Source organism: Pieris rapae, chromosome Z, assembly GCF_905147795.1.
Source record: "Pieris rapae chromosome Z, ilPieRapa1.1, whole genome shotgun sequence".
Taxonomy (NCBI): Eukaryota; Metazoa; Arthropoda; class Insecta; order Lepidoptera; family Pieridae; genus Pieris; species Pieris rapae.
Window position 1 is genome coordinate 4,923,185 of NC_059534.1, and position 13,357 is coordinate 4,936,541.

The following is a 13,357-nucleotide window of genomic DNA, read 5'->3' on the forward strand; positions in this document are numbered from 1 at the left end:
AGGGTGCATCTCACTTTAAAAAAACAAATTATTCAACTATATCAATTGGCAGCGAAGATTTAAAAAACTTAGTTACTTAGCAACCATAGCTCATGTCAAGCCCCAAATAGCTTAAATTGCGTTGGGATCACCGCATTGAATTTAGACAGCGTACTACCCAAAACTTAACGCTGACTAAATAGTAGGTATATTGTTAGTCCTATCAATAAGCTGTATCCTTAATCGTTGTTAATCAGTTGGACCTGATTCAGTAGCAAGGTTCATAAATTAAAATAAAATACAAAATTAAAGAAAAACTTTATTTGACATTACAATTTCAACCTTTCGCATGTAATCAATTACTATCTTTGGATTCTATTAGCTATAATGATACAGAGAAGTAGAGATCGAATGGATACACCTGTAAGTGGAATCAATGTTCTGCAGGGTCACCATGAGCTTGAAAGCAGGTATCATTTTGTGTCAACGGTACTTATATATAGTCGTAATTATGAGAATTTATACCTGTAAATGAGTTCATGGTAAAACTCCAGAGCATTAATACAAATTAGTAGCATAGTATGGTAAGGACTTGCTGCAAATGAAAAAAAATATATTAATACAAATCGAAATAAAATGGCATATGAATACCATATCAGGGATTTTGCTTCTAAATGTTTGAAAATTTGAAGAAAACTATTTTTATTGTAAAAAAAACGCCATATACGACAAAGCGCCATAAGAAAAGTTTACTGGGACCCGAAATATCGTCATGCTTAAACATCTATCTGACATGTTATCAATACCGCGTATAAAAGATTATTGCATAAAATTATAATCAATAAAAAATCACTCAAGTACCAACCATACTAAGACCATACATTAACGGATAGTTAAAACAATTTGTTTGATGAGTAACGAATCGTTAATGTAGCTATAACTCCTAAGTGTACAAAGCTGGAACTACTATATACAATGTGGTAAAATCATACAGCCTTATTACAAAACGTAGACTATACATACCGCGTTTTATAATAAAGCCATTAATCTATGTGTTATATTGAGGTGTTAAAAACAACCCTTTGCTTCTCTTTAAAAAGCTTTTCTTTTAAAGGACGTTATGTTTCATAAAAGATTCCAACTCATTAATGATGTTTGTAAAATAAATGCATATAAAGAAAAAGAAAAATATTTTTAATTCAAATAAATATACATAATTCCATCAATATAACACACAAGTTACGATATTTGATCACTGGTAAATAACTTAATATAATTTTAGAAAATACAGGATATTACAACTTCTATAGAAAATATACGTTATTATAATTAAATAGACATTGAAGTAGAGTAATAATGGCGCATATCTCTGAACGCAGTCCAATTAATATTCATACAACCCCCCCCCCCCCCCCGTTTTTGCTTTACTAACGTAACGTAAAACGTCTTTTAAACCTGTACAGTATTAGTAATTTTGTCCACTTATTTAAATTTATCTCCTATTCTGAGCTGAGTATTCCAAGGTATGACCAATACCTTAATCGTAACTTATTTCACTGTTTTCAATTGTCAAATAGACAATAATAAGGCGGTATGTTTCACGGGTCATAACGGGAATCTATAAATTCAAAAGACGTTTTCACATCGCACACCTCCCTCATAAATTCGTATATTGAGCTCACCTTCGGTCCAATCCCATTGAACTGATTCAGAGTGCTCCATATAATAATATTACACGCAAATGTTCCAGTAAATAGTCTCTAAGGCCGAACGGCATATACGGTTAAGCGTTATCTACAATCTTACACCCTATAAAAACTAAACGGTGCAACAAGCGTTTGAACTAAAACACCTCTCTTTTCAATGCAGCGTAAACACAATTAGAAAGAAAGAGACAAAGGTAGTCTTAAGAGTACACTGATTTAGTTTTTATGAAGGGGATAGGAGTACTTAATATTTTATTTGGGAAATACAAAACCTTACGATGACTGATAATAGTGATGTACGCAAATAATACTTACGTATCCTTACAATTTGTAATAATAAAGACTAGCATATCCTGTTAAATAACGTTTTATATAAATGGTTACCTATATATAGTATTTCACCTAAGATATCTTAAATAATTTCGATAAATATAATGAAAAAAAAAGAAAAAATAAACACCTGTTGAGCATATTCCGATTAAGAAGCCGTATCACAGCACGCTAACTTAAATAGAAATCTTATATTAGCTTAACCCGGGGTCCAAAAAAAATTATAAAATTGACGAAAATAGGCCAACCAACGGTTCACGAGGGACCGATTTGAAAATAATCATGACTGTTGGTCCGAAAATACTTAATATACAAAAATGCTAGAGCGGTAGGAGGCAATAGATGGGAAAGCGACAGGAATGTTTGCAAGAGTCGGAAGATGCTTCTTTCATATCACAGCTCATTATTTGTGAAAAATTCTGTTATTTTAATGTTGACATTGGAATTAAAGAATTTGATACTAAAAAAGCTAATTTGTTTAAAAAAATAGTACTAGTGAATTATGTTTTCGTTGTAAATGCTACAAAATTAAATTGTTTACAACAACTGGCATTCTGGTAGCTAAAGTTCTTTGAAATAAGTTATATGAGCTGTGTAAGAACCGCGAAAGAGCCGAAATATTGTTGAAAATGTTAATATAATATCCCATACAACATTCGGTGAGGCTAAATGCAATCACTAAACCTACTTACTATGGAATGAAACGACCTCGAAGGTACAAAATTTAGGTCATTCTCACTTATTATTATAAATTGAACTGTAAAGCTCATCATATCGGACGCCATCTTGACGCTTGCGCGACGTGATGCGCTAGTACAATTGTAAGCAACCTGTGATTTAAATTATTCTACCGATCTTTTGCGTCAGATAATGTGAGCTTAGGCCAAGACTCATAGACAAGTGAGTACGAACTCAATCTGGCAGTATACTTGGCAGACGACAGTTCGCAATTGTCTGTGAGTTTTAGACTTTCAAGGTCTTGTTTCTTACTTACATACTTAAAGAGTATTTGCGACTCCTCAACACTCCCAATTTTTGGCACAGAAAAATAAACACACTGCATCAACTTATTGACTTTGACCCCCCCATATTATGAGTCTATTATGCAGACAAGGGCGTTACTAGCTGCTAGTATATTTAGGAGCCACTGGATGAACGCAAAAAAAACCGCCATTAAAAACCCCAAAGTAATACATTCTCGATATTTTATCACATTTACGTATGACTCCTAAATATATAGCAGTATCTACAACGTTGGCGCATTTTCATATCTGTAAAGCCTTCGGAATTTTTCCCTTACATTGAATTACTAAAAAAATTGTTTCTGATTAAATTCGTGAGAACTTATATGGCGTTATTGTCGCGACAAAATTCAATGAATATTTTGTTCTCAATCGAAAATCCTTCAGCTTTACATCAATAAACACTTAAAAATTAAATTTAGCGCCCTTCATATAATTCGTTTGCAACTACAAAATTATTCACTTCAGTCTTTACAAAGGAATATGTTCGCAAATTCTAAATTGTTAAATTACATTCATCTTGTACTAATCTTTAATTTTGTAAATCATAACCTTTGTACTAAAATACACTAAAACTAAAGAGTATTTGCTGGTAATTAATATGAAACGGATGTCTTTGGTTGTTATCCATTTTTTATAGTTATACTCGACGCATTTTAAACTGAGTCGACGGTCAATAAATGTCGCTGACAGTAGGAATGTGCACGCAATGCAACCGATACTTAGCTAGTTCCAGTTAGGAAGATGACACAGATGGCGAAGACACGGATGAGGATTTTTGAAGAACTAAGAGATATCCCTAGAAAAGTAAAAAACGTCAATTTTCAGGGCCTCATTACGATCTATACAGTTTCTCTATGATTACGTCTTAATTTCATAATTACCATAATTTAGATCGATCGTATCTATCCCGTTATCGATATGCACCTCTACAATTCTAAAGCACATCACTACACCTCACAATAAAAACTGTAAGTGCGAGCGGGACAGATAAATATGATTTGTGACCCGAAGGCTCAGTACACAATGCGTCGCCATTACTATAGTGCCTTGACTGAAATGTAATACTATGCTGTAATATAGTTAAATTGTGTTATCCAGCTATACAATAATATTAGCAAGATTTATTTATTCATTAATTCTGAATTATATTGATTTGGTTTGTGACAATAATTTTTTTATGTTAAGATTTTGCGATTCAGTCATTAAAAATTTCCGCATATTATGTTTTTTTAAGATATTGACAAGCAATATAGGATATAGCATTTGTCAAATTTAAGTTTTTTTTAATAAAAAAATAACTATTTGGTAAACACATATTAACTGCCCTTGAACAGACACAGAAATGTGTGTTCTTCGAGTACTGAACACGAATGTTTCATTACATATTTTAAAGATAAGGTATTTCAGAACTGCATACAGCTAGCTTAAGCGATAAATTTCTTAAGTCTTAATATTATCTTTTAAAATATTAATACAATATTAAGCAAAAAAATTGAACGCATATGTTAATAATACAAAATATAAAGAATAGTATAGCAAGTGTTGCTTGATGTGATGTAATCAAGTGGCAGTCGAAAGAAGCGAATTTATCTGAAAAGATAATTTAATTTCACTTACTGAAACTATATAAAAATTGGGAAAATATTGACATTACGTTCACTACAGAGAGCCTCGGAACTCTGTTTTACAGAGTAGCCTGTCAGGAAATGTTTAGACACAAACAGTTCGCTTAGGCTTCGGCTTAGGTTATATCAAATATCTTGTTGAAACGCATTTATTAAAAAAAATTAAATAAAACATTTAATTTATGCTTATGAGTTATCAGACTAAATCACTAAATGAGTCTTTCTCAACGTGGGGCCCACGCCCCTCACAGGGTGGCAATTTGATTGCTAAGGACGGCACTGCTATTCGAAAATTTCTTAAAACTATTTGTATTGGAAGGGGGTGTGTTCCATAAGAATTTAAAGAAAGGCTGAGGTATCTCATTTAAACCTACCTATTCACAATATTAGCGAGATCCCTGAGTGCTTGTTCCACTCCATCAGCCAGGTGATGATGATGAGGCGCCGGCGAAGCCAGGGCTCTAGCCTCACATTCCAATCGCGTAGCGGCAGCTCTTAGCTGCACTCGCATTTGTGGTGCGCACCTAAAAAGTATTTATCATTAACTAACGCGTCGCTGACCTATAAAGTATCTACTTCTAATCGCTCATGCTTTGTGTTTAGTTCAAACAAATTGAAGGAATATACATTAAAAAAATATATGCCGGGGAATATTCCAATGGGAGTCAATTGACCGTTGCTTTGATTAATCATTGAAATTCGATTGCCAAATAATACTTGAATAATATCCAATAAGTGAAATATAACCTGCTTTATTATAGTTAAACACACTAACCTGCCAGTAGAAGCTGCAGACATACAAGCACTGCTTAGGCGTGCGAGTCGCTCGGAGGTTTGAAGACGCCACAATGACCCGCGACCACCACTTCCGCCACAGCCACGACGGACCTAGAGTTTATTAGACAACCATGAAAAATCTCTGAGTTTCTGTAAATGTTGTTACACTTCGTAAAGAGTACCAATAAAATTGACCAAATATCATTATATCAAACTTTACCTCATTCGTGCAGCATTCCAAAGACATTCTTAACGCACCAAGAGCGTCGTTGTCCTCACTATCTGGATTTGTAGCCAAAGGGGTGGCATAAATACCACCTTTTCCCAAAGGCCGTCCACGTATGGACGGCTTACAGGCCACTGCTGGCTTATCATCACGCCGAGTTTGCAAACTGCCACAACGGCCTAGCCCTGACCTATCATCAGGAGATCCATCATCAATCTCATCTTTTGGCTTCATTTTAGGACTCAGGCGTTCATCACTCTCCTTACTCTCCCATAGCTTCTTCAGGCTACTTATGCTACCCGTGCTACGGCGTTTATCATCTTCATCACCACCACTCGTATCTAAAGATCCACTCTCGGACCTCTTCTTATCGGAATCATAACTTTTACTAGAAAGATCTTTTCTAGAATCCTCTGGAGAATTCTCAACTTTCTTCACTTGGCCGTTAGTAGAAGGCGAATTGCTGTCTACTTTCCGCAATCGTGATTTAAAATCGATTATGGATCTGCCCGATTCGTCAGATTCCTTTGTATTGTTTACTCTGTTGGTCTCAACCTTTTTTAGTTGCGACTTGAAGTCTGTGTTGGTCTTAGTGTCGAGACCAGGCTTTTTGTCCATATTATTATTGTACGATGTCTTCCTGAGACTCGCTTTGAGATCAATTGGGGAGACCTTTTCTTTCGTCTCGGGTTTGGACTCCTTCTTGTCACCCTTTCGCAGGGCTTCCATGTTTAAGCTCTCCGACAACTCGGAAACTAATCTCGTGACGGGGTCACCGAACGATGTGTGCATCTCGAGGATTTCATGAGGGGGTGACTCTTTGAGTTTCTGTTTCTTCTTGTCGGCGCGTTCTTTGATTTCCGCGACGAGCTTCAGTTCCAGCATTTCCTTCATGATTTGTTTTGCTGGTTTTTCTTCCATTTCGGTGGGTGTTTCTAGTCTGTCCGCCGTGTCGGTGCCGGCGTTGCAGCAATCTGGGGGTGGGGGCGGTGGGGGTGGTTGCGGCGTGTCTTCGGGCGGAGGGGGAAGGTCCGGTGGAGGAGGGGGAAACTCTAGTTCAGCTAGCCTTGGTCGGGGTTTTATAGGACTGTTGGTGAATGATCTAAGAGGGGGAGCCGCACGCGCCGCTCTGGGCGAAGCTGGCGTAGGCGCAGTTACACCCCCGGAAGAATTTGATCGTATCATGTGGGGTTGAGATCTGGCAGTTTTAGGCGATAGAGATCTAGCTTCATCTTGTTGGGGTTCGCGAGGCGAGCTCGGAGCGCAGGGGGCGCCACTTTGACGAAGCGACTCCAAATAGGCTCCGATGCGAGCGCCTTTCGGAAGTGTCCCGTAGCGATTTATTGCGCGTTTCACGTTCTGAACTTCAAGCGCTGCTACTTGTACACCCTGCTGTAATAGTTAAGATTTTTAATATTAGCCCAGCTATATCCATTTGAAATATTTATAACACATAATGCCACTAAAATAGGATTCAAACTAAAATAAAAAATGGAATACTATTTACAAGTTAAGTAAGATTGATACATAACGCAAACAATTAACCGGAAACAAAACAAGTAACAAATTTGTAATCTGTAGAAGACGATCGTAAAAAGTAAATTACTTTAGTTACTGTCTAGATTTAACAATCAATAATATAAGACTAAAATCGCAAATTCGTACGACGTTCTGATCTTCCTGGCTAGACAAACCGACTATTTGGTTCTATGAAACTAGGTGAACTAAAAAGGCGAAAAACCTTAGGGACGTCATGCGATGTCTGATGTTGGTGTGAAGCGCCATGGCCGTGGTGGCGACGTTTCGGCCTGTGGCGATGTTCTGCTGCGCCCAAACTCATGCCTACAGCGCCCGCTGACTCATCAGTATCTGGAGTTGCTTCTGCCAAAGACCCCTCCGATGACGCCTCACGAGCCCCAACTCGACCCCCACCTAAATTCAAGAGTATTTGTCAAATGTCAATTATAACTGTCAACTGTAAATCTTGACAGCCACCACGAGAAAACTTGTCCCTCGAGTAACCAGACATGAAATGAATGTGATATGACTTTCGAAATGATTGCACGAACACTAAAAATCCATACAAAACGTGTTATCTACAAATATCTGAAAAAATTATAGTATTCTGAAAATACGATACAACTACGATGAATGGATAAAATAAGTAGATTTCTAAATATGAAAAATATCCTGAACAGGTCATCTAAAAACATAACACAATCTATTGAAACAAAATAAAAAGCAGCACCTACGGCTATTAGACAACGAAAAGACTAGTAAGGGCAACTTACACAATACATTTCGTATAATTGAACATTAATATATATAATCGTTGTGTAAATCGACCTCACCTCACCTCACTCCATCCACAAACATTAGAATAAAATTAATCAAAAGTCACGCAACTCTATGAGAAGAAACGAAAGATGTAAGATCAGAAGCGACCTCTAGATAGGTTATAGCAAAATTAAACCGAACCGTAACGTCGCAACGCCAAGTGTCAAGGACATTTTATTTCTCATAAGGGGTATAACGCAGACATACATATATTATAGAGATATGTTTTTGATAAATAATTAAGAACATCCTTGATATACGTAGGTAAATTAAGTGTATCCAAGGATATGATATTATTCCACTATAATATATAGAGTTTTATTTTTGAACGCCAATTGTTTTATATTGTACACGGTACTTGACACAAGGCAAATTTAATACGTAAAAATATTATCATTCAACTAATTAGAACATTTATAATTATTATTTTATATAAATATTATATAGAGGTTGACGCACCACTCTAAAATATATTTCTATCATTAAAGCTTAAGCCCTCATTAACGTATTGCTTTAAACAATTTTACGAATGTATCATTTGATGCGAAATATTCGATATATATATTTTAAGTATGCACATGAATAGCCAGTTATACTTTAATAAAAAAAATCATTAATGCCTCAACCTTTATAAAAAGATTTAAAATACATAAGTAGATTGAACCACAAGGCAAAATCATTTCTACCCATTGCGTATACTTACAAAATGTTTGACCCTATCGATATACACCTGAGCGAGCGGACAAAGACAAAAATGCTAGTTTAAAAGATGCATATATTAAATATATCTTATTATAATGCTTATAATAACATGAGGCATACATGAAATAATAATTATAAATATGGCAAATTGCATTGCTGGCTCTGAAGTCGCTCTGGCAAGACAATCCGCTAAAATAAACGTAATATACAGCCAATAGCACAAGCGGTTGTTAAAACAAAAATAAATATAAATAGAGGTATATTCTTAACCTTAAATTGCATCCAATTGCGTCATAAAAGGCGACAAAACAGGCGTATGATCATAATGATCGATAAATCGATAATTTTTTAAAATATATGACATTATGTAAACGATGTTCAATGATTGATCCTGATTGTCATTAGATAATTTAAATAAGAGCCTATATGCACTGCCTGAAGCAGCCATAATATAAAACGTAGACATATCATGTATATATACAGAGAGAAAACATTACTCACGTCTTATAAAGTCAGTGTACGTTAATAGATAAAAATTACAAAGTCTAGAGACGAAAATATTTTTTCTTGCTATACTACCTCTACGCCTAAATATTGGTGAAACTAGTATAGACCCGTGATTATTATAGCACCGTCAAGTTTATATTAAGAACAGGGGGTCTAGTCAACGGCTTAACAGTAGTGTATGTAGAGAGTCGAAAACTAAATTTGTATGAGAATTACAGCTAGTAGTTGGTATCAACTGTCGACACGTTACGTTTATATTTATTTTTATTACGAGATTGAAAAAATTGTAACACTTCGCAAAAAAGACATTCGTCATTTCATTCACTCAAAATATACCTCAGGTATAGAATCAGCTATGTCTCGATAAAATTTATTAATAATACTTTTCTCACTATAAAATAGACGTTACTAAAACTAGAAGTGAACATTTTCTATACTATGCAAATGATACAGTGTAAAAATTGTGCTTTCTACTTGTGTGACTGTGAACTGTTTTATACAATGTTAACCTTCTTCGAAGCATGTGTATTTACTTGGACTGAGTTGGTTTGTCATGTTCTTCCGTGTGCATATTTTTTATTGGATGTACGCTTTGCACGCCCATTTTATTTAGTTTTTTTAAACTCCTATCACCAAACCCCATTTCATAGTGATATTAATACTGTAATAATCTTTATATAGCATAACACTATGTGCCGGGTTAGCTAGTTTGTATATTAGTGGTAATCCAGTTTTAAAGATATTCAGCTGTTATAGGTTTTAACATTTCACTGAAAATTCTATTAACAAGAAATGTGTTTGTTGCTAGGAAATTATCTCTCAATTTACATACGGTTTGTATGTTTTAATAAGTTTTAATAAAAATAAGCTACAATAACCAAATTAAATAAAAGATAATTTTTCGACAAGTGTTTAATTAGAAATATTAACATTTTTTTACATAGTTTTGACATTTTATTCCGCATTCTTTGAACGCGCTTATCCACTCAATTTCATCACAGTGATGTATTATTAATACTGTTTGTATTACCATCACTAGTTTCGTCTCAACTCACAAAAATCTATTAAACATGAAGAGCTGTTTACGTATAAATGCCGACAATAACAAATAATTTATATATGTTCTTTTTTGTACTAATAGACAATTTACAATAAAGAAAAATTATGTATGTGTTTTTTATTTCGAAAATACTAACACATCGACTAGCGAACTGTTACGTCCGATAAATAAAGTATTTTATTGAATGTAAAAGTTACGAAATTTCTTAAATTATTCAGTAAAAACTAAAAGATATAAATCCGATAAATATATCTGACAATTCTTCTAAAAAGAACGATGTAGCTCTTGCCAGTCCGAAACAATATAGAAATCGCGATTGAAGTCGGACTCTTTTAGCACTCAACAAGTCATATATACATACATACATATATAGACAAAAACTTACCATTGAGAGAAGCCAGCCCATCATCGTGAGTTTGCTCCTCGGTTGCATACTGCGACTCGCGAAATGAGCTGCATGATGACAACAAACTAAAAAGGGGACAATTACAATTAATAATTGTTTAAATTTTATTGTGTCAAACGTAATACGACGTATGTCACGTGTCAACGTTGGACTAAATACTGTTGACCAATCACAACGGAGCGCATCGTTTCGTTTGAATACCATTGGTGAGCATCATGATACGTCATATTAAGTCAACCAAAATGGGGTTACAAAAAAAATGGTTTTTCTTTTTCGTGTGTTTTTTGTCCTCCCATTTATAAATTTGTCTTCATTAAATCTAATTTTTTCTGTTATAATAATAATAAAACTGAATTTATTATTTTTTTATTTTTTACTACTTGTAATAACAGCTTATTTCTTGACACTTTTTTATTTTCACAACTAATACTAAACTTAAATCAAAAATCAATGTGTATAAAAAACAGACAGCAATGTTGTCCTAGATGCTTCAACTTGCGAACTTCCGATTTTATGTTCGTATTTAACACTAGCTTAGACTTAGCCTACTAAAGAATAAAAATGAAAATGATAGGATATCAAGATCTAAAAATGTTGTAGCGCCATTGCATTTGCATGAGAGTCAGAAAGCCTGCTTGTCTATAAAGAAACGTTCAATGAGCCCAAGATCCAAGGAGACACTTTTAAGATACGACTTTCCTAAGGGATCTACAATCTATGGTTACCTGGTACGTTTGGGTGGCTGCGGTGCCTGCTTGCCTCGCCTGTTAGTCGGGCGACGCATTTGAACGCCACGATCGCCTGATGTCTGCGCCCCGATGCTACCAGCCTTCTTCAACGACATCTGAGGCGTTCCTGTACATCCCTCCTGAAGCTGTTTTTCCACTTCTGAAAACATATATGCTTAGATAAATAAAACAATGGAATAGTTAAAGGCCGAAGAGCTATCATTACACTTAACAAATTATTCGTGTTCAATTATTCGTTTGTTTTTAGTACGATTTTTCATGTACAAATGGTGACCCATAGTAACCATGTTTAATGTATTATGCAATTATATCTACACTAATGTCGAGTGCATAATTTAAAAAGAAATGATGGGGCGTCCTATTTACATACACATGATTAAATTTCATTACTTTACACACATTGTTATTTTAATTTTAAAAAAAACTCACCTTCAGTAATAGAATTGTCTTGGAACATATGCTCCAAGGCGTGGTGGATTTCGCGGAATGATGGGCGATCGGATGCATTCCACTGCCAGCATCCACGCATCAGCTCGTAAACAGCCGCCGGGCATCCGGGAGGGCATTCCATGCGGTAGCCCTATCAGGTAGACAAAATAAATTGATTGGCCCAATACATTATGGCTTAATATGGTATTTTTTTCATTTGCAAAAACCAGAAAAAGTAACCCCTAATTAATAAAAAATTATTGCAGTGTTTCGTCTCTTTCTTTCAAATTATGTTTTCATTGTGATGAAGAGACTGTTAAATATTTTAGTTTAAACGGTGCAATAATGAACATTAGGGTATTTAGTAACTAGTACAAAATGACACAAATGACAGTTACATTTTTAGATGTAAAGTGCAAACCACGAAGCCGTGCGCGACTATCTTTGAAGTAGAGCTCGACGACTAATTTTTCATTCAATATTAAAAATGTGTTATAATAGAATAAACTGTCTTAACAAATGAGTCGATCTCCTTTAAGTTGTATGGTTATTGTTCGCGGTAAATAAAATCGGAATCGTCTTTGGAATAAAAATCACTTTTGGGGCAAATAATATAAAGGATATATTAAGTACAAACTTGCTTCCTAGAATTGAATACGGATGGCCGGAGCTGTGTGATTTGCCTTAACGCTATATTAGGCAACATCTCTTCCAAATTGTGAGTGAACTAATCATTGTATTAGTAATACAATACAAGTTGTTTGTAGTAAAATGTAATAAAAATATTATTACTAACGGCAGTTTTTCAAAATTTTCTAATCTTTGTTCCCTTAAACAAATCAACGGCGTAAACACCGTCTGTATTTTTAATAAAACGTATTTGTTATGTTTCATCTTAATCAACTAAAACATTTAGTAGAAAATAATTTTATAATATATTAAAAATTCCTAATATGTTCTAAAGACTAAAGAATATTTACTATAATTCAACACTACCGTTAAAATGTTGTTTACATTATCATTGAAACCGCATTCTCTTTAAACAAAACAATAATTTGTATACAAATTTCATATAGTTTATCCAATGAAATCGCGATATTGATAACAAATATACAATTTCTATGCATGTAAATAACATATATACATGGTGATGTTTAAACTCGATACAATTAGTAAGCTCAGTTCAAACACAAATTTCAATATGTTACGATTATACTACTATAGTTATTTATATATTATTGATTTTGCCTACTTCTACATAATAAATATATATATAATATATATATATGTCTGCGTTATTGTTAGATGCGTACGACATAAATTTTTGTCATCCTGCAACTTGATGCAACCAATACACAGTTGTCTAACAAAAATTCTCAAACGGTTAAAGAAATAATCGTGGCAAAAAGAGATCTGGTGTCTTGAATCCAAAATTCCAAAAATTTTGAAAACCTATACACAAAAACATACTAATATCTAAGACCAAACCTTATAAAGCG

General features: G+C 34.4%; 1 protein-coding gene across 4 annotated transcripts in view; it reads right to left on the reverse strand.

Moving 5' to 3' along the window:
• Positions 1-285: 285 nt before the first annotated feature.
• LOC110999352 (tyrosine-protein kinase Abl) overlaps positions 286-13,357 on the reverse strand; it is a 38,480-nt gene continuing 25,408 nt past the window's right edge. For 2 of the 4 annotated variants that reach the window (XM_045633948.1, XM_045633946.1), the window contains exons 9-16: positions 11,859-12,009; positions 11,406-11,568; positions 10,660-10,745; positions 7,410-7,600; positions 5,663-7,060; positions 5,441-5,553; positions 5,040-5,189; positions 286-3,836 (exon numbers count right to left, since the gene is read on the reverse strand). In XM_045633948.1, coding sequence (XP_045489904.1) covers positions 3,824-3,836; positions 5,040-5,189; positions 5,441-5,553; positions 5,663-7,060; positions 7,410-7,600; positions 10,660-10,745; positions 11,406-11,568; positions 11,859-12,009 — 2,265 coding nt within the window. In that variant the 3' untranslated portion in view covers positions 286-3,823. Of the gene's footprint in view, positions 4,631-5,039; positions 5,190-5,440; positions 5,554-5,662; positions 7,061-7,409; positions 7,601-10,659; positions 10,746-11,405; positions 11,569-11,858; positions 12,010-13,357 lie in introns of all 4 variants that reach the window. The other 2 variants (XM_045633947.1, XM_045633949.1) reach the window with 2 other exon arrangements.